The 21,155-nt window shown below is 33.2% G+C and overlaps 1 protein-coding gene across 19 annotated transcripts in view; it reads right to left on the bottom strand.

Annotated features, from left to right (window-relative positions):
• LOC113400108 (CAP-Gly domain-containing linker protein 1) overlaps positions 1 to 21,155 on the bottom strand; it is a 48,341-nt gene that overhangs the window by 13,304 nt on the left and 13,882 nt on the right. For 5 of the 19 annotated variants that reach the window (XM_026639518.2, XM_026639519.2, XM_026639517.2 and 2 more), the window contains 7 exons: positions 3,829 to 3,891; positions 3,531 to 3,605; positions 2,768 to 2,857; positions 1,807 to 1,959; positions 1,462 to 1,698; positions 1,200 to 1,389; positions 888 to 1,107 (listed from right to left, as the gene is read on the bottom strand). In XM_026639518.2, the coding sequence (XP_026495303.2) occupies positions 888 to 1,107; positions 1,200 to 1,389; positions 1,462 to 1,698; positions 1,807 to 1,959; positions 2,768 to 2,857; positions 3,531 to 3,605; positions 3,829 to 3,891 (1,028 nt within the window). Of the gene's footprint in view, positions 1 to 887; positions 1,108 to 1,199; positions 1,390 to 1,461; positions 1,699 to 1,806; positions 1,960 to 2,767; positions 2,858 to 3,530; positions 3,606 to 3,828; positions 3,892 to 4,377; positions 4,624 to 16,889; positions 17,123 to 21,155 lie in introns of those variants that run through there. The other 14 variants (XM_064215536.1, XM_064215537.1, XM_026639523.2 and 11 more) reach the window with 13 other exon arrangements.

Genomic DNA, 21,155 nt, shown 5'->3' on the forward strand with positions numbered 1-21,155 from the left:
TACGTAACTAAATAAAAAAATAAACAATAGCAAATGGGAATTAAATATGTTTTGCAAAAAAAATTAACACAAGGGCCAAACCAGGGTAGTGCCAGCTACAGACCTAATAAACTTAAAATTGGAACATGCAACAAAAAGCAGCCTATAGGTACTAGAACCATTACTCTTGCATGTTTCATTTAAAAACATCTTTCATTAATGACAGCGGTACACTGACTATATTATAGTGATTATAACGGGACGGACGCCGGTCGATCGGGAACCATCGTGAATAAAATGGAGAGAGTATATGGAACTGTTTGAATATATTTGTACATTTCATATCGTAAATATATGATATGATATAACATAGTAGATGAACTTTGAGTTCAAATGTAGACAACGTAAGGATAAGTGAACTGAAAGGGTGACACGCAAGAGAAATGGTAGCTTTTCCCGAAGCCCGAAAAGTGTGAGCGCGACGGCGGCAACTCCACGAACAGGTCCGTAGCCGGGCCCCGGCTGGCCCTCGTCACGGCTCCCGGCCGTCCCCCCCACCGCACCACCTCGCCCCCGCGCGTCCCACCGCCCGTTCCACTCGACACGCTTCGCCGACATCGCTCCGACCGAGCCTCCACGCTCAGTGTGTTCTCCGAGCAGCGCCATGACTTTGGCAGAGACTCACTTAGACTGCATGGGATTGCTACGTCTCGTTTCGCGTTTCGAAAGATTATATCGTAGTATATGCGTGGCTGGGGCAGAGCGATGAGGGCACACCGGTCTGATTCGACGTGTTTCACGAGGAGCGTCTTGTCGAGCAAGCTAGGGGCGCTGCGGTGAGGACGCGAGAGGGCACGAGTTGGGCGGGGGGAGGAGGGCTCGGCTGAGCGCGCGCGGGGCTAGCCTACCTGAGCACCCAGCGACGTCACCCCGAGCCTCACCCCCGCACGGGAAGACGCGATCGAAGTTCCGAGCGAAGTGAGAGATTCCCGCGAGTTAGAGCGCCGCATTGGTGTCGCACGCCCATTGCTGTGGATCGCGCAGGTGCCCGGTTTGCGATTCGACGGTGATCTGGATACTTTCGAAATTGGCGCAAACAGTCCGAAGCGTGGAGCGCAATTGAAATATCTGAAAGAGATCAAAATATCCGAAAACATTTAAAACTACAGAAAATAAGGTTTGGCAGTAGGTGACTCGACCGCTTCAGTGAGCAGTGTTACCTTTTTCCATCAACGGAACCATCGTTTTTGCCAAGAGGATCATCGAGCTCTACGCCTGCCCACACACCTGATGCAAATTCGGTTACCCCTACGTAACGGAGAGTACCAGCTTTGCTTCCGCGGCTGCTTGAAACGATTACTCGATCGCCTAAACGGAAGTCTCCATTTGTGGTTGTTGAAATGGAAGCATCTAAAATACGTAAAATTTTTAGTCATTGAACAAAAAAATTGTTTTTACATTTAAAACACTAAAAGTACATACTCATCTTACTGCTGACAATACTCCGCACGCTACCATTTGGAGAGAGAGTTCGCCTGGGCCTTGCGGAACCAGAAGGCGGTCGTTCGAACACACTTCCGGCGTCAGAAATAGGTGAAGCATCGTGTGGTGCATGAGATATGAGGGGCTCCCGTGTCAGTCTAGTAAGCCGAGAAAATACACCTCGCTTTTCCGGACACTGAAAGTAGCGAAATCCAGCTACTGACCCATCATTTTTGCCTAAAACAAAATAAGGAATATTAAAAAACTACACATGAAATTAAGGGTGACATGTATTTAAATAAATTAAACTCCTACTGTACAATTCGTTCATAAAATATTACTCACCTATAGCGTCGTCAAGTACAATGCCGGCCCACTCGCCTGGAGCGAACTGTGTCTCACCGATATACGCGATCTGACCGGGCTTAGTACCGCCCACCCACACGCGTTCGCCGATTATAAAGCTGTCAGTGTCCTCAGTTAGAATGACACTGTGATCTGGAATGTCAGTATTGCAAAGCATTAGATAAACTCCGAGCAATTATATAAACCCCCGGAAATCTTACGAAATAAGTTACAAAGAGAAAATACTTGAAGAAAGTCACTTTCTGTAAAAGGATTGAAATTTATAGTCACTTGAATATGGATATCCCCTCACATTCTCTATTCTTCACACATATTTACGATGCACGCACGACTTGAATACAGTTGATGTAAGTGCAACGACCATTATGGAACTATTTGCATTCCAGTTTGCATATATAGTTGTGTTTAAACATTACTCGAGAAGTATGCACCTGTGAACTTTCGCTTGTGACGATACTTAAAGGAACAAACTGCATTTGACATTTGAAGTGTTTTCATTCTACGATAAAGTGCCTACAAACACCAAGCACATACAGCATGATACCTTATGAAATAGCTATACATTGAAAATCCATAAAAAGGCGATTTCAAACTGTGAATGCAATGCAAACAACTATTATGAAAATGAACGTCATGAATAACTAAACTGTTCAATAACAATCATATTTGAGTATTGCGTCATGCAAAACGAATTCGATAAGAATACGCTTTCATTTTCATTTATTGTGTTTAAAATTGAGCTATAAACGTTTATGTATTCAATACACGCATTGATAAAATATTATTAACAGGAATATTATATCGACTTACTTGTAAAGTTCTATCTACATTAACTATTTCAAACCATTGAAGGTTTACTATCGTGGTTTTGCTGGTGCGGTAAATTTTTTTACACTCAAATATGTTTGTTTTCGAAAGATTTATGTGCATTGTTACTTACCTGAGGAGCGTCTCAGTCCTGCCTCGCTCAAACGTCGCGGATATTTCTCCCATAGCGTGTCCATCGAAGTTATGCTCGACCTGCTGCTGGCTGCGTCGCACACAAGTCACAAACACGTGCATTAGCCACTACTACCAGCACACTAGCATGCGTTTGTAATCAATATAGCTTTGACAGCTTGTGATATAATAACACACACATTAAGTGCAAAATCTTAAGTTTATGATACAAACTACGCATTCAGAAAAAAAGGTATGATTGTTTACAAAATAAATTGAATAAAAAATATGATTTATTATCATAAGACAATGAAGTTAATTGCAGAGACTGTAGAGGACGTAGGTGGGCCAATAGCCAACTGACATCAAATTTAAAAATAGATCAACCTAATGTATATTACTTACTTAAACTATATATTATTTTTAAATAAGATTACTGTCCTGTATTTGTTTAAATCATTTAAGTACCCATTAAATTTATTCGAGCATGCATTTTTTTTAATTTCATTTTCATTAGTTTATTTAATGTTTTATTTTTCCCGATCATTATGTGCTGATAATAGTAGAGACACATTCATATATTAAAGCCCATCACCATCGCTGATGTTACAAACAAATGAAGTATTCGTCCCTCCACCTTCATTTAGCGTACATTTTCATTATTTAGATTATATACAGTGTCCGGTGTATTGATTAAGACATTCGTTAACATCTTATCAAATCTTCGTCCTTCGTCATTCGTCATATTAGTAAAACAAACTTACTAGATGCCTTGCGACGTGATCGCGGTCTTTCCGGCAGACTGCTGCTAACTTCGTCTTCGTCTGCTTCGATTAAATCTGCTCCACATTCGTCGTGCAGAAGCGTGATAATAATGAAAATGTAACTTGATAAATGCTATGTACACGTACACTATGGTGTTATGTAACGAGTTTTTGCGCGCACAAACATACGAAAAACAAAGCATGGTCATGCTCGGTATATTTCCATGCAATGATAATATTTGAAGGTGCTTCAAACATTTTTTTTTTTTTTTAAACTTACAAATCTGGTAACACCTACCTGATAAATGTTTTCTCGATGAGTCGTCGCTTAACTTTCGCAGCGTGTCCGAGGAGCTGCCGTCTATGACAACAAAAACAAAGACACGTAAAGCAAAACGAAAAAAATGACATGCAAAACATAAAACCGTAGACGAAGAAGTTACGAAAGATCATAAACTATTAACAGAGTACGTTGCACATGGCGTAACAAAACGAATGGAAATTAAGCAAGATAACTTATATATGACTTGTTTAACCTTGAAGGTTGTACGCTATAAAAATAGAGTAGTGCACGACACGATTACAAACATTCAAACGCCTTTCTAGAAACACGTGAATAGGGAGAAATTTTAAGTCAAGATGCTTTATGAATGGAATCACTAATTGCTGCTAATGATGCAGTTAGTTTGGATATTAAAACATACCTATCATAAATTTATTTGATATTATTTTTCGTTTTATTTAATTGATAAGATGTATGACGTATCTAGAAATTTATACGGATATGTTAAGCGTTATCATGTTAATAACTGGATACTGTTGATATAGCAAATTTATTATGACTTACATTGTCTAATCTCTAGTAATGCCTGGTGCTATTTAATCACGAAAAGTCAGTCCAGCCAGCTTGTATTGGCGTGTGTCCGGCACTGATCGCCCATAGTCTGATTAATCATCTGCGACAACTGCGCAACGGACCGGCCTTGTCGTAGCGCGTGGGCTCACAATCATAACTCTGATGTAAAGTTACCAGCTCATCTCATTCCCTACGCGCCCACATGCTTACTTAGTTATGCGGAAGAAAAGTACAACGAAAGACCCTCGATACCTTTGGCCAGCTGTTGTTCAATAAAATTGATCAGCGAATGTTTGTTTACAGATATTTTAGTAACGTATTGTTAACATAAAATTCTAGATGTTTCGTAATAACTTAACGTGAAGTCGATAAATTACACAATTTTATAAATAATGACGATGATGTGAATCTGCCACGGACAGAGCGATTGTATAATTTTCCTCGAAGTTCAAGGCTGAATTAAGTGTTTTTTTATTAATACTTGCATAACGTAAATCAAAAGACATTTATCATGATTAATTTTTCTCCTGGTTATTACCAGACGTGCAAGTTAATAGTAACGACATTTTTATAAATATAAAATGACAACTTTTTTAAAATCAGTATTAGGTTTAGTACATTCATTCGACTTTACTTATAATAAAAATACTATTTGTATTATATATAGTGCCTTTAAATATTGTACCAGAGAACGAGCACGCGCCTGCCTTTTGCGAATAACGTATGTATGTATGTCGGAAACGCTTTGTACCGTAACGACTGTAAATTCTTAAACATCTATAATGAACAACATTTACATCACAAGAGGACATATTTTTCTTGTCATTTGAACGACCTGTATTGTTATGGTAAGGAGATATTCATTATAGTGAAAAAAATGTGAGTTCTTACATTTTAAAATATTTTATGAGTTATTCATAAATTAAACAAAGAAAAATTTGGAACGTTAAAAAATCAATTGATCTGACCCATAAATATGATGTCAACAGCTAGACAAAACAGGCGTCTCTCCAATTTACTAATGTACCTCCCCCTGTATGATACTGCAATCAGTTGATTCGTATACCTATAATTGTACAAACACTATAATCTAAAACTAGACGAAGTTTATTTTGTGACATTAAAAAAAACACTAATAAATGATGTAATTGTGTTGCCGACGCTGTATTATTTGACTATTGAATAAACGAGAGTACTTCGTAATAAGCCATATAGAACTGTAAACACTAAGCGCAATGGTCACGTTTGCGGTTGAGGTTATGGTCAAGTTCATGATGACAAAAAGTGAAATGAATGATTGTTAAAACTAAGCAGTGTCCTTGATTTTATATGCACGTTGTTGATAATCAGTTATTACATTATCCGTAGCAATAAATGTAGAGATATTTTGTAACACTAACTGAAAAATCTACTGAATCAATATGCACAAAACTTATACCAGAATATTCAGCGCGTTTTAGAGAAGATTTATACAATATTATTATCTAAGTTGCTTCGCTTTGCAGTTTTACCCGTTTTTAATTTAAACTAATGACGTGACGTGATTTCATGTTCTCGTTCTCGTTTATAATATTTTGTATTAGAACCATTTCATCTTCATATATTATATATTATTCGATGTTATGACAAAAAATAACTCCACATATGTCGATAAGAATGCAGAAGACAATTCTTTAAATGTTATTTTTTACTATTGAATTAATTATGTCATTATTTACAACTGCCAATCAATAATACTAGAACTCGCTGAGATTCCTTTTGTGTTAATCATTCGATTAAATATATCCCCAATAGATTGAATGGCAGATATATCATTTTCAACCGTTAATAATTCACATTCCACTTTCCAAGTGAATGGTTGTTAAATTGTCAATTAAGGACAATTACATGGTTTGCCCCCGTGGTATCCATCTGCATGTGAGATTGTTAGCAATTGATACAGGCTGCAAGGCTAATGCAATTCTCAATGGCAATTACACTTCAGTGAATAAGAACTTAATAAGTTTCCCATCAATTAAAATAGCGAGATAATGAAACCGACGAGAACATATAAGGAAGTCAAGTCAACTTTTTTAAATTAAATCATTAGCAGAGGAGCAGAGACAATGACATTCTACCTAAAGACAAGTTATATCTAACAAAGCAATTAATATTCATTATTGCTTCGTTAGTTTTTGTATATGTCTAAATGAGATAGATAAATAATTTTGTTCTAAATTATGAAAGATTGTGGATTTCAAAATTTTGAACATACTTGTGTAATGTTTTTTCATAATATATATAGTATCTACAAAATTTTTCATAGCAGACGCAGTGCGTTTTGCCAAGGAAGTGTCACGGACTAATTGTTGAAGTTCTAGACCTATTAACTGAACGAAAATAATTAATCTGACCGAGTTGGCGGCTGCATTACTACCGCGATCCTTTAATTAAAGTTATTTTAGCGCAATTTCATCTAAATAGTGCGATGTATGCACAAGGAAATTTTGAAATAACCTTACTTTTTATATCATTTTTAAGGTTGTTTAGGCTAACAAGGAAATCCTACAATTGCCTCGTGTCCTTCTATTCGTTTGTTAATCTACTTTAGTTTCGCTCAGTTTGAATTGAATTTTCACAACATTTGACAGGTAGATGCTTCAAGTATTTTTCTCTAAAAATATTGTTCAAAAGAACGAGGTATACAGATATTGTTAAGTACTTTAAAATACACATGGAAATTGTTGCGTGCCTTACCTACTTTAGTGTCGATTGTATTTGCATGTTTAATCAGAAATCATTTTGTAATTAAGTAACAGTTTTTGAATTTTTTATAGTATAAAATTTATAATGATTGCAGTCTTTTATTAAAGTTAACTTCGATAAAACATTAAGAGAAAAATTTATATGAGTCATACATATAGATACAATTACTTGTAAATGAAATATTTATGAAACTGCGTTTGTGTACAATCGACACATATTGTCCTTGAAATCAACATGAGTCATGGGTACGAAAACAATACTTTAAAACCGGCACTTTTGTTGAAATTTTTCCAGTAAATTCAACTCAAACAGTAAACAAGAAAGTTACGTTTTCAGGCTGGCAGGTTATTAAAAGATATACAAATAAAAATTAAATAATGGAGTCAAGTTTGTTTGTTTGTTTATTCAAGTTAGAAAATATTAACTAATTTAAAACTCTTGCTTACGCTCTATTTTGGATTGCATATGATATATTTTCAACATTTAATTATAAATAATTTAATATAATAGTTTTAATCTCCTTATTTTTTAAGCATTGAAAATTTAGAAGCGATCAGTCAGTCTTCTAGAAGTTTTTTATCACATGCAACATCGACAGAATATTTTACACTGAACAAGAAAAAAATACAGCAAAGCGAAAACTTATTATTTAAAAATAGAATGAATTTGTAATCTCATGAAAAGCTTAACTAAGTAAAAACATCAGGTATGCCAAATTCAAATAGTAATGATTGTGTTCTGTGTATAGGTAAGTATTTTTTTAACATTTAACGTAAGATAAGAAAAAAATGACACTTGTTTTTGTATCCATACGTCATACAAGAACAAGTAGTTGAGTATATTTTTTACCTATTAAAGTATTAAAAGAAACCTTGCGTCAATAGCGAATCAATAATAATACAAGTATTTTAACGAATGCATGCATTATGTTTTGTAATTGATATAATTGTTTAAGTATCACAGATTAAGGCCGAGACCGGGCTGCATAAATTGTTTGCGGTTAACAGTACATAATTGCAGCATTTGAATAATTCAATTGATAATCAACGCCCTTAAGGGTCCCGTATGGAGTGAATAGTGATTGTAAGTCTAAACACGATTCGCCCCCGCGACGATAATGGTTCATAATGAGCCATACTCATAACGCGAGTCGCATGCTAATTGATAAACTTACACTTTATCTAAATTAAAGGACCACATGTAGGTATGTCTAGCTATACGTAAAAAAGAGAAGCCATTATATATTCCTGACCGATTTGGGCCACGGCGGCATTTCAAAACACATTAGCATAAGATATATTTATAGTTCACTCTTAAATACAGATAGTTCAAACGCAGCCAGTGGTTTAACGTGCTTTTCGAGGCACTAGAGTGTAAACACGGGCATTTCCCAACTTCCAAACTGATCCACTACTGAAGATTTATTGATAGGAAAACTCTCAGTTCGAATTGAGTTTGAATTGAACACTTCAGATCAGCCAAGCCTTATAAAATAGCTAATAGATCAATGAGCCATTGAATATCTGATATTGACTAATTAATGTAATAACTTCGAAAGTTTATTTGTTATGAATGAAACGAATAAAAACGGATGATGAAAATGATTCTCTTCGATTCGAATTCTCCGAAAGATACATACGTAATATAAAGGAACGTCGAGTTTATTTTTTCGAATTAGTCACGTTAAAACAACAATACAGATTAATAAGAAAGTGGAGAAACAAGGAAAACGGAATCGGAATCTGAGAGAGAACGATAGTCGTAATGAAATTCTTCGGCTGAATGGTTCAGGGATCAAATCGCTCAATAGAAATTATTAGCGTAACTAACGTACTAAGAGTCGGTATTAAATTAGTCTCCATCACGAACAGTGACATGAAACGAATTAAAACTTTCCAAATATTTTATTTTACATACCAATGTTTGTGCAATCTATTGAGTAAATTTTGCAAAGACATTTAAGCGCGCGACATTTAACTTGTATACATCATCTCGCTGCGAACACATTCTACGAATTGAAGCTATGTATGGAATATGGCATCTGAGAATTATAACAGTCACGAAGCTAAAGATAAGCGTTAAGTCTTTGTTTCGGGCTCACGCTTGCGAGTTACCGCCTAGAATCTAGATTGTTATCGTAGGCAATGATAAATGCAGCACCAAGTTAGACGGGAACGGAACCTTGACTTTCTGCATAAATAGCATATCGAGAAATATCGAAAAACATTTAAATAGAACGTAGATTCGTGTTCGAAATTATTACGATACTATGAAATAACGTGAGTATTTCACGATAAACGTTTAACGAATTAAATTTTAACGAATGTTCCACAAATATGGCTACAAATATCTGTTTACGTGTGGTATACACGTTATTTTATTTTTAAATAAGGATGCCTAGGAAGATTTCTAATGATAAAAATAAATATACCAGATAACATGCATTGCCTGACAATGTTTTATAGATACGTAAAAAAATATCTCTCCGATTTTTAATAAGGTTACAGTTATGAAACATTTGAGTCTTAACACCATTTAAGAAATTAAAACGTGGACAGTTTTTATCAAGTTTCAAGCAAATCTTATGTCCGAGATTAAGCCGTTGTTTACTTATGTAGGTCCACAAGGTGACTCAGAACTTGCTTCATACTGGATGGGATATGTGCTTAAATAGGAAAGACGCGGGCTTCCATAAGTCAACTGTGTACACGGGGCATATAAAGACATGACGCCATAATACTTGATGTTACAAAATTACTATGTAGCTTACTAACCTAACCAAAGCGGCACATTGTATTTTATATTTATAATTTATTTATTATAAAACAACAATAAGGTCATAAATTAGTCATGTGAGTGTGTGTTTATATACGTGTGTGCGTTTTATTGTTAAAAAATATTTTAAATAATTGTTGTGTTGTGTAAACAAAAAGTATTTTAAGTCACATAAATAAATAAACAATATAATGTTTTAAGATCAATATTTATATTGTGTATATTAAAAAAGAAATGAAAATATTTTTCAAATTTTAAACGACATTGAAAAAACGGAGATCCCAAACGTTTTGCCACCTTGAACTTGTAAATGCGTCTTAAAGAGACACTGACGTAAGTGTTTTGTCAATAGAGTAATTTACACTGTGCCACCTAAACGCAGCCTCCGCAGATAATAACAGCATTACATCAAATTCAAATTAGTATGTTTGTTTATTGAACATAAATTATTAGCCGTGAAATAAGACGTATAGTTCTTTCAACATGACCTTATAAGACTTAATATCAATTCTTAAAAAAACCGACATACATATTAATTATGAACATAATGTGTATGTCTTGTGATTATTATATGTATGTTTACTAAATATTTTATATTCCTTTCTAGGTCTCTAAAAGGAGGTTTTAATTTTTTTTTTGTAGTTTTTTGACAATCAATAAGCTAGTGTAATTCTTTATGAAAAAAACATTTCGATTTTAAATAGATCATTCAAATAGAAATAGAAATGTTAAGAGTCATTAATATCGCTTGTTCTTTAACAACAGTTAAAAATCTCCGTTTAAATTTTATACAATTTATGACGAAACTAGAAAATGTTATTAGATTCGTTGTGATGTTTTCGGATTATGAACAAGAAATGATAAGATAGAACATACTGCTTGATTAGAGCATCTGAATTCGAGATAAGGCAGATCTAAAGAATTATCAAAGACGTTTAACACTTATTACAAATCAAAAAACAAAACAAAATACATATATGATATGAAAAAACTAGATTTTACCGGTTCGTTTTCTTATATCTTTTAGATTAATAGTATATACATATACTTCTATACTATTAAACCTTCTGGACTAAACTATTTATTTATATGAAGGCCTTAGGTATAAACATACTCTTTATATAAAACAAATAAAAATTAAAAATATCGACTGTGCTTATCATGATCACGTGGTGTGGTGGCAAGAATGCTAGAAGCATTTCCCCGTTTTATCGCAATTCCGATCATCTGGACGAAAAAATAATCCAGCCCTCCTGTCACCAGAGGTAATAAAACGAAGTGTTTATATGCTTTGTTTGTATACTTACCATGATATATTTACAGCCCATATATTGTTTCCATGTGAAAACTCAAGTAGTTACATATATCTTAGTTTTTCTATTATTCTGATGTCATTTGTTTTTATTATATGATGTGTAATAAAGTATAAATAAAAATAAATCAAGTCGACCGTTGTTCACAGACGTTCGTGACAAAAGGACAAACCAATACACAATTTAGATTAAAATAATAATAAAATTTGAATAAAATATTTTTAAGTTGTTAAAAGTAGATGTCGTTGAACTCACGAGTACTTTGCAAAAGTATAAAAGAAAAATTCAGAAACATACTAAATAAATATTAAAACAAGGCTGAAAATAGACATATAGTATTTATTTTAACACCTCTGTTACATATGGTAGGCAAGAAGTATCGTGAAATAATATTTATGTCGACTAAACAATGGTCTAAATGTATATTACAATATACGTATTTATTTATTAAACAAAAAATTTATTACAATCTTTTAAAATATTGTATAGTATATTATTTATTAATTAAGTTTTTATCCAGGGAGTCGCCTCGTATAAGGGACAAAAAGTTTACTTCAATCTTTGATCCATTTTCTATTTCTATGCAAAACACGGTATGTATTGTTTTCTTTGTTGCTATGTCGCTGCGTGAAAAACATATTTATTATATTCTATAATAGTAAGTCATAATTCCAGAAAGTCACAAAGTTTTTCTCTGTTTCTAACATTAGAAAATATTTCTAATTATGTAATTAATCAAGTTCTCCATTATAAATAAAATTTTAGCGTTCCATTATATTAAATCAGACAATATATTTACTTTAAGGCTCGTATTAAATACTGTATTAGATTTATACTACAATTAGAGCGAATGAAATGCGTAAATATAATTTATAACTTGCACCTGTTTCTTAGCAAAAACAGAGCCACTCACATCTATTATGAGCAAACGCGTTACGTCTGTTCATCTCGTAATAACTCAATTTCCTGATCGACCCTCAGACCTAGATAAATAAGATCTTACGCCTGAATAGAAGTGATAAATCAAAATGTAACTGTTATTCGATTGTGAGCTCGATAAAGCGATGGGAGCGCTGATTATTCGATAACATAACTCAAATTATCGGTATATTACAACTAGTGTGAACAACACTATCATTATATTTCTTCAGCCTATACTAATGGTATACATTTTGTAATTGTGTATCACGTTATATTGAGCTGGTTGCTTCGAGTAATATTACATTACTGAAGGAAAAGTAACAGCTTGGTCTGATGGTGTGAGGTGATGGATACAAATGTGGTTGAATTTCACCCAACTGCATGTTTTGGGTGAAATTCTACCACGATGTTCTTCACGATATTCTTTCACCGTTCACGAACACAAGCTTGAACCCGCAATCTTCATCTCAACCAGAGCACATCTCATCACATTATTTAAATTAATAGAGGCACTAATTAAATTTAATACAATTACAGGATATAAAGTGTTATTAATAAATTAATGTTTAATTTTTGTCTTGGGCAGTAAAGTAAGAAAATTAAATTTTAATGTCGATTTTTTTACCGTTTTAGTATATTTAAATGATGAATTTTTTTATTCTACTAATAATTATTTAAAAGTAATTGTAAAATCTATAGTTGCTGATGAAATTATGAAGAGAAAAACAAGCACTAATGCATTATTTAAAATGATTCTAAATAAGAATGTTGCGATCCTATAAATGAAAACGCAAACTTTAAATAATTCTACTCCGAAAATGAGAAGCGATCCATTCATGAAAACACATATAATATAAACACCACGAAGAACACCAGCATGGCCTAAATAAATAATTATTTTAAGATAAGGTGAGATCGAATCCACAGACCACATAAAGATGCATTTAGTAACAGTGATTACGGCTATGATGGTTTGGTTTTAATATAGATTTACTGTAGCTATTGTAAAAATGCAGCATGTTCTAAATAGTGCTTACAAAAATAAATGACATACCTTAACGATAAATACAGGGCATTGGACACAGACCAATCGTTAGGTAATTACATAAGTATAGTAAATGAAGTTGATGAATGCGGAAACAGAACGCAATGGATGGGCGGGTCTTAGGGAATATTCAATAAAGTTAGTGTAGAGTCTAGACGGAATGGCGTCGATGCAGACTGTTATAAATAATATAAAGCTTGCATATAGTGTTGGACAGACTTTTAAAAATAGATAAAATACCATATTTGGCGATATTCCAGATAAAGAACAATAAAGAGTTTCAAGTGAACGCCAAAAAGTTAAAGAGCTACTCGTCCCAATTCGATGTCCATTAAAAAAGCAGTTGTCAAAAAATCAACAATGTGTTGATCATCCTAACGATCTCTGCTTACCGTACGGAGTAACAAATAATAATACCGTCCCAAAGGATCGTAACTAATAATAGAAAAGGCAATCCCAATCGCAATTCAATACAATACCTACGCTAATTGACTGCGCAATTTTATTTACAAGTTATATTACGTAATGGACACGAAACATAAACTACCTTGCGAATTGATACTGATATTATTGCAACGTCATAAACAAGCCTCGTTATTATATGGCTGCGTCTAGGTGTGTTAAAAAATTATTGAAACGACGATGATTTTAATTTTATTATGAAACGTGATTAACGAGTATCGCTCAAGCCAATGGTACAATTACTTCGGGATCTTCTACGCGATCTTATACCATTTACGACGTCAATTTCCAATCAAGAGAAACTAGTTTTTGTAACGACTTCAGATGGCGCCGAGCACAAAAACAGCTAAAATTATGCACGTGGCACTTATAATTAATAGGTGAGTTGAGTAATGGGACAGGCATGACTAAGAATCAATACTGTAACAATTCTACAAATATAGTAATGATATGTGCCTTATCTATAGATAGATTATACTGATTACAAGCAAAGGTGATCTGGTAGATAGACTTACAAAATAAACAATCGTTTGATACTAAGCATAAGGGAATGTTAGGGATTTAAGTTTGTAATTAAATTCACGTGTAACATAATACTGACGACTGATCTCTTCGACATATTCGGTTTGGTCCGATACGCTTCAAGAGAATCGACGTCGCTACATTGTATGAAATTGAAACTGTCGTTCAAGGTTTTCACGAATTGATATATGACGGTGACAACAAAAAAAATAGGACAGCTATAAATCCCACCTAATAATCTCAATAATAAAACCAAATGATTTGTAGCCTTAGGACGAACCCTACGTTACATACATAATGAGGCGCACTTGATGGCACCGACGATAATTTCACACATCATGCAAGTCCGTCACGTAAAGTCGGTACAGGTTACACCTGCTCTGCAATTTAACCACGGATGACCGACAACAATGCCAAGTCGCGTAATCGGGCAATTTCGACTCAAACAGCGCATCTCCGATAAGTATAAGACACAGGAAGTCAACTGGTCGGATATACGTATATGATTATGTTTAGCCTAGAGCGGAACGAGTGTGTTGTTATGCACGTATGCTATTATTTTTGCAAGTTGTACAACCTATGTTACCTGATTTGAAGACATTACTGAAGTTTACATTTTCTCTTACTAAGTGTATCACGGGTTGAGGGTGGGTACAAAGATAGCTCAAAGGGTCAGGATCCAACCTACGTTTTCCACACCAATGTGCAGCCTGTATCACTTTGAATTATTCAGCCGTTTATACTATACACGTCGTAGTTTGTTTTAACCTTAAACGAACGTTACTGATAGGGAACGCATTAAAGCACGAAATAAAATGTAGTATTTTTCAAGGACGCAGACTAACCTTACTGTAAACTTGACCTTCAATTAGTCGTTTGATATTTATCAGTATATCAAGCACACTTGCGTGAACCAACCCGTTTGGCATTTATGAAATTTTAAATAATAAATTAAACGAAATAATATTTTAGCATACAAAACAATTTGAATACCTAACAACTGCGTATCGACGTAGCGTGACACCGGAATAGCTGGAAAGTTATCGTGTCGTTTATAAAAAAGAACCCAAATAATTGATGTCGTGCTAAAGACGATATCGGTGATAATATTGTTATCATTATTGTTATTAAATTTAACCCAAATATTTAAAGAATAATCATAAAATTCAATAAATATTCGATTACCTACTCTTAGCTATTTCAACCGCAAATATTTTAATGAATCGATGATTTCAATTGCCATAAATGATTGATAGAGTCGTATAAAATCGTTAGTCACTGCAATTAAGTTAATTGTTCATCTTCTGTTCACGTCTGACAAGGTTACGGTGCACTTACGGGTATATGGCGACACATGATAAAAAAACCAAAGAAGGTGAGGTTAGTTGAATACCATCGACACTAGCAATGGTTAGAGCATACCAATCAAACGTTATCAAGTCCACTGTGGTCATGGATATCTTCTCAGAATAATTACTATTGATAACAAGAGCACCCTGAAGTGATTAAAATACTTGTACACTAGTCAATCAAAACAGAAATGTATTCATTATTTATAAAAATAACCGTTTGTAAAGTTGGTTTTAGGTAAGAGGGCGTTTGAAGGATTATTAAACAGCGGTACGAGGGGAAGTTCAAAGGCGAATCTAAGGGGCGAATATCATCCCACTGCCAGTGCACGCCTAAATACATAAGTCATCCAGCTTTCGACTATAAATAAGTAACATGTTAGACTTCGTAATATTATATCAGTGATATTTTCACATTTCAACAAATATAATTTTTGAAACATAAAGCATTTAGCGTGCAAAAAATCTGATAGATTGTTGATATTCCATAAATTAATTCTTAAGATGAAATTTTCGAAAGAAATAATCAAATTGTTGCCGTAATTGAAAACGATTCGCGTGAGGACGACGTCGAGACGGAATAAGTTTTTTTAAGAAAGAGTATTTATTGTTATTGCCGCGAATAAAACATACCGGTCTTGGGTTTAATGTTTTTAAAATAAAACTTTAAATGACGTTACCTTGTAAAGGTGGAGAATATTCCGTTTCATTACATAAGAATAAACATTTAACTTATACTATTTCAGTTTATGAGTTGTGTCAGTCACGATTTAGTGCTAACAAATACATTTATCGTGAATAGCATATGTACCCAACAGCATGTTGAATAGCACAATACAAACTATATTATTACTCAATTATTTCGAAATAACACGTCACAATATATATTTTTTTATTTTTATCTAGCAAAGGAGCAATTAATTTCTGAATTATTAAACATCAAAAAGTTATATACATAATAATAGTTAATACATACATAAGCTTTTCAAATCATTATTTCATTCTTCCAATAACTCCATGATGTTGAGTAACACTAAGCTGTATGAACTATTTTACTTTAATTAGCGCTACAACTGTTAAATACTACTAACAACAAGAGTTGAGAACAAAACAATACATTATAGCAAAAAAATAAATTACAACAATATTTGCTTAAATACAAACAAAGACACCGAATGCTTTATTAAGTACTGTCTATATTTAAACGCGATAAGAAATTATTTATTACCTATCTTTAGAAATTAAATATGTCATTGATCATAATGAAAAGGAATATGTTTCAATATTTATAAAGAAAAATAGATCAAATATTTAACATGAGCACCAATTTAATACAGGGCGTTATTGTATTAAGTATTCAGGTAGACTTACCAGAAAAGCTTATTTTTGTTTCCACCGGCATCTTTTAGCGGTTTTTTTATTATTAGTATTATAAGGCAAATATTAATTTGTTTCTTTTTTTTTATATCTTGTCTTTGCTTTCCTTTTTTTCTGTTTACTGTTTCTTGTGTCGTAGGGTTTGTCAAGCGCGAGTCTGATACGCGTGATTCGTCCGCTAGCCGAGTAAGCACTGACAACCAACGCGTTCTACGTGCGCGAGTCCGACTCACGTTTCCGATACTATGTTCTTTCAGCGTTTTGTCCCTTTTTCACAAAAGGACCATTTAATTTTGTTTGAGTTTCGTATGGTATGTAGAGATCAGTTTTTTATAATTGTTCTTATATGATTATGTAATATTGATGTAGAACGATTTATTTTTTAGATAATTAAATCTAAGTTTTAAATAAGTCCGTCGATGTCTGACGAAGCCATTGAAAATTTTTCGACGAAATTTGATAAAACGATATCCTGGTATTGCGTAAATAAGTTACAACCCGGAAATTTATCACTTTTCCGAGGAGCAAAATTCGTGTAAAGGAATATGTAAATACTTTCGCCAATTTAAGTAAATAAGTAGCAGCTTTTATACATTTCATTGCTTTAAAAACCGCTGCCTTGTTAAGGAGAAAGATTGGGTACATTTTTTGAGTACGTTTTTGGTTATTTTTGTAACTATCTTGTATTATATAATTACTTTATTTATATATAACTTTAAAATTCTGACGTAATAACTTGTTTTCTTTTTATAGGTAATATTTTAAATAGCAAGGGGGCAAGATCGGCAATGTGGTGAGACCGTACCGATCGAATTTCCGGCTGTATCAATCACTTTTTATAAGTTGTACTCTACTGAAGAGAAGTTTTATTAGCTTGCATTGGCTGGAGAACAAAATCAATAAAAAGGTGCTCAAATCAGACGCAAATTCGATCGGTATGGTCTGACCACATTGCCGATTCTACCCTAACGCACTGGGAGTAATCCAACTTATCTGTTTGTATTGAACAAAATAATACAAATACATATTGGACATCGTTTCTCAACATAATGTTCGGCACCCCCAAGAATATAAATAAAGTATTAAAAATAACAAAATCATTCACATTAAAAGATAATAATAATTTAACAAATCAATAATAATACATTATTGTTATAGAAATATTATTAGTGACGATATCTCGAGGTATTCTATCTATTCGTTTTTGTTATTGACGAGGTCGCAGCGGTGAAAAGGTTGAGAACCTTTGATGTAACAGATAAGGAAATATTATTTTAGGTCAGAGATAACGATTCGCTAATCCATAAATAATCGTAGTAAATACAATATTCCTTTCACTTCGGTAAATATTTCATGTCAATACTATTTAAAGAATGTGATGACTGACAAGTGCAATGTTCACTGTAATCGATTCTAGGGTTAATTGTCACAGATTATATCCCAAATTATATTATTTAATAGTTCCTACAGGTCAAAGTCAAAAGCTTAATTTTAATTACAGCATAACACAAACATTTGATACCAAAATAAGTCTTACATAAGCCAACAAAGTGGAATATAAGAGCGTTACATTTGCTTCAGGGCTATCAAAAAAAAAAGCCGCCGATTCGAAAATAAAGCTCAGATCTGAAAAGAATCGGTAAAATATATTCCAGTAGGATTTAAAAAACAAATTAAATATTTACTTTTATTTGCCCGGAGGCGATTGTTTCGTTCCTTTACAATAATTTTCACTTTACCTTAAGTAAACAAACGTTCCTTATCAATACTTTTAAATGTTACAATTGAATTGGTCATGCGGGTAGCACCACGTAGTAGGGGGTGTTGCGACTATAAATTCGTGACTTAAGTCAGTCAGTTGGTAACAAATACATTATAATATATCTAAAGTATAACAACTTAGTTTCGGGCATAATTTGAATATATTAAGAAATTATAATTTCCCCCCACTAATCGAGGATGACGCAAATTACGTCTCAAACATGCAATACAATAAATTATCAATAGATACATATTACATTCAATAGAACTTAACATATTTAGTAATAGGTAATTTCTAAACAGCAGAAGGAAAAGTTTTACCAAGAATATTACAAGCAACTCTTTCACAATAGATCGACTCATTTATTCCAATTAAGTTATAACATCATACAATTACATATCATTCAAAGAAACTTCATGGGTGTACAAAGTCAAATATTTGGAAATAACTGAACTATTTTAGAAAGTCGGTCGAAATAATCTAGATACATCACTTCGCATGACATCTCACATTTATCTTTGGAACGTTACTTGTAATCAACGATGAGATAAATTGATTTCTGCCTTTCAAAGTTATCATTTTTCACTTTCACTTATATTAACAATTAAAGATCAAACAAAGTTAATTTAGTCCATAAATGACGAAGAGAGAAAGATAACGGCAATTTAAAAAGTAATCATTATGCAATAAACTCGATAAGTTCAATATAACATTCACTCGTTCGCCTACTTTAATAATTACTTTTTAAGCAATCTATGACGTTTTTATAATTGCTTAATATTGTGATAGTATTTTTCTCTCAGTAGGCAGACGGTTGAATGGGCTGAATGGTCCATATGAAACATTGGGAACTTGCAGTTATACTGGCTCACTCACCCTTCAAACTGGAACACAACAATACTTATTGTGATGCTTTTGCGGTAGAAATATAATGAGTGGGTGGTACCTACCTAGATGGGCTTGCATAAAGCTCTACTAACAAGTAAATATATATTATTTCATGTACCTGTTGTGGTTTCGGTAGCAGGGCGTTAGAAAAAAATAAGCCGGCTTTTGGCTGTTCCAAAAATGTACAATAATTTATCTTGGTGGCCTAAAAGAAATGACACTTAAAAAAAGATCCATAAACTGAAGTTCGGTAAGCAGACTATTTCCTTGTGCGCTTTTGAATTACGAAACAAAATTTCTAAACGCTGAAGTCTTCTCATCCAAGTCGTTGACTTTATTAGATGTTACATACTTATAATAAAAATGAAATAAGTATCACTTCATAATATTTGATTAGGGTATACATCCATCGAAAGCATAAGACCATTGTTTTATTTTGATTTGTCAGCAGATATTTGGTAAAATCATCAGGACTGCTCCTGCCGAACTACATTCCGCATTCGGAGAGCAGTCTCAATTATTTCATCTGTTTATTTATTAATTGTAAGGGCATGCAGCTAACTTTACTGAAAATCTATTGATCGGACGAAAAATAGGTCTTGGGAGATAACGATACGTCGAGGGTTAGTAGACGATGGAACCAGCAAATATTACATAGTATAAGAAAAACCTATTTACATTTCGACTCACTGTTTCTTAACTGAGACGATATTATTAACATAGGTATATAAGTATTTATAACCACGGCTTAAAAATATGTCTCTAATCTCTAATGTCTACGTCATTGAATTCGATTTACGAAAGATATTAACACAAAAAAAAGGTTATTGATTAGCTATTTCCGAAAAGAATAATGTAGACGGTTTTCATTTATAAACTAAGAGCCCTGGGATAAACTTACATTATGCTTACGTCAGGTAGATGAGATTTTAATTACTAATTTAAAGCCAGAGTAGCTGCAGGCAAGTTAATATACCAAAGAACGGAAACTAAATCATATGGATATCTTGAATGAAAATTACTTTAAAGTAATTACTTATAATTGGTGTATTTAATTTTTGTAAATGAACTACTTTTAATAAAAGTTGCAACGTAGTAGTTTTTATTCGAGGATATCTCTCGCTAAGCTATTATTTTATTAGACTTGTAACACGCTCATAATAATACCATTAAAACCTTTTTTTTATTAATTTGGAAATTCATTAATTTTTGTTTACCACCCAGATAAGGAAAAAAAAATTAAGTTTTAAGATTATTCGATAAACAGACGAATAGTAGACCGATTATCGAATAGTGACCGAAAATATTGTATAACTGTGCATGTTGGCCATTATATATCTTTTTTTAAGTATGAATACACTCTTTCATATTCTACAATTTTCTCACGTTCGTCGTGTCAAGGAAACGCGTCAAAGTACGAAGAGCGTACCAGTTTTTATGTCAAGACTTGACACTTAAGCACTTTCGCTTGTACTTTGGTTTTACGAAACATTGTCTGGGGAGAAACTCCAATCTTTGTTAGAAAGTAAGATGTTTCTTAATTTAGCACTTCTCTCAGGGCTTCCTTTTTTTAATAAGCTTTACTTTTTAAGAATAATAATTTATATTGC

This window comes from Vanessa tameamea, chromosome 8, assembly GCF_037043105.1.
Source record: "Vanessa tameamea isolate UH-Manoa-2023 chromosome 8, ilVanTame1 primary haplotype, whole genome shotgun sequence".
NCBI lineage: Eukaryota > Metazoa > Arthropoda > Insecta > Lepidoptera > Nymphalidae > Vanessa > Vanessa tameamea.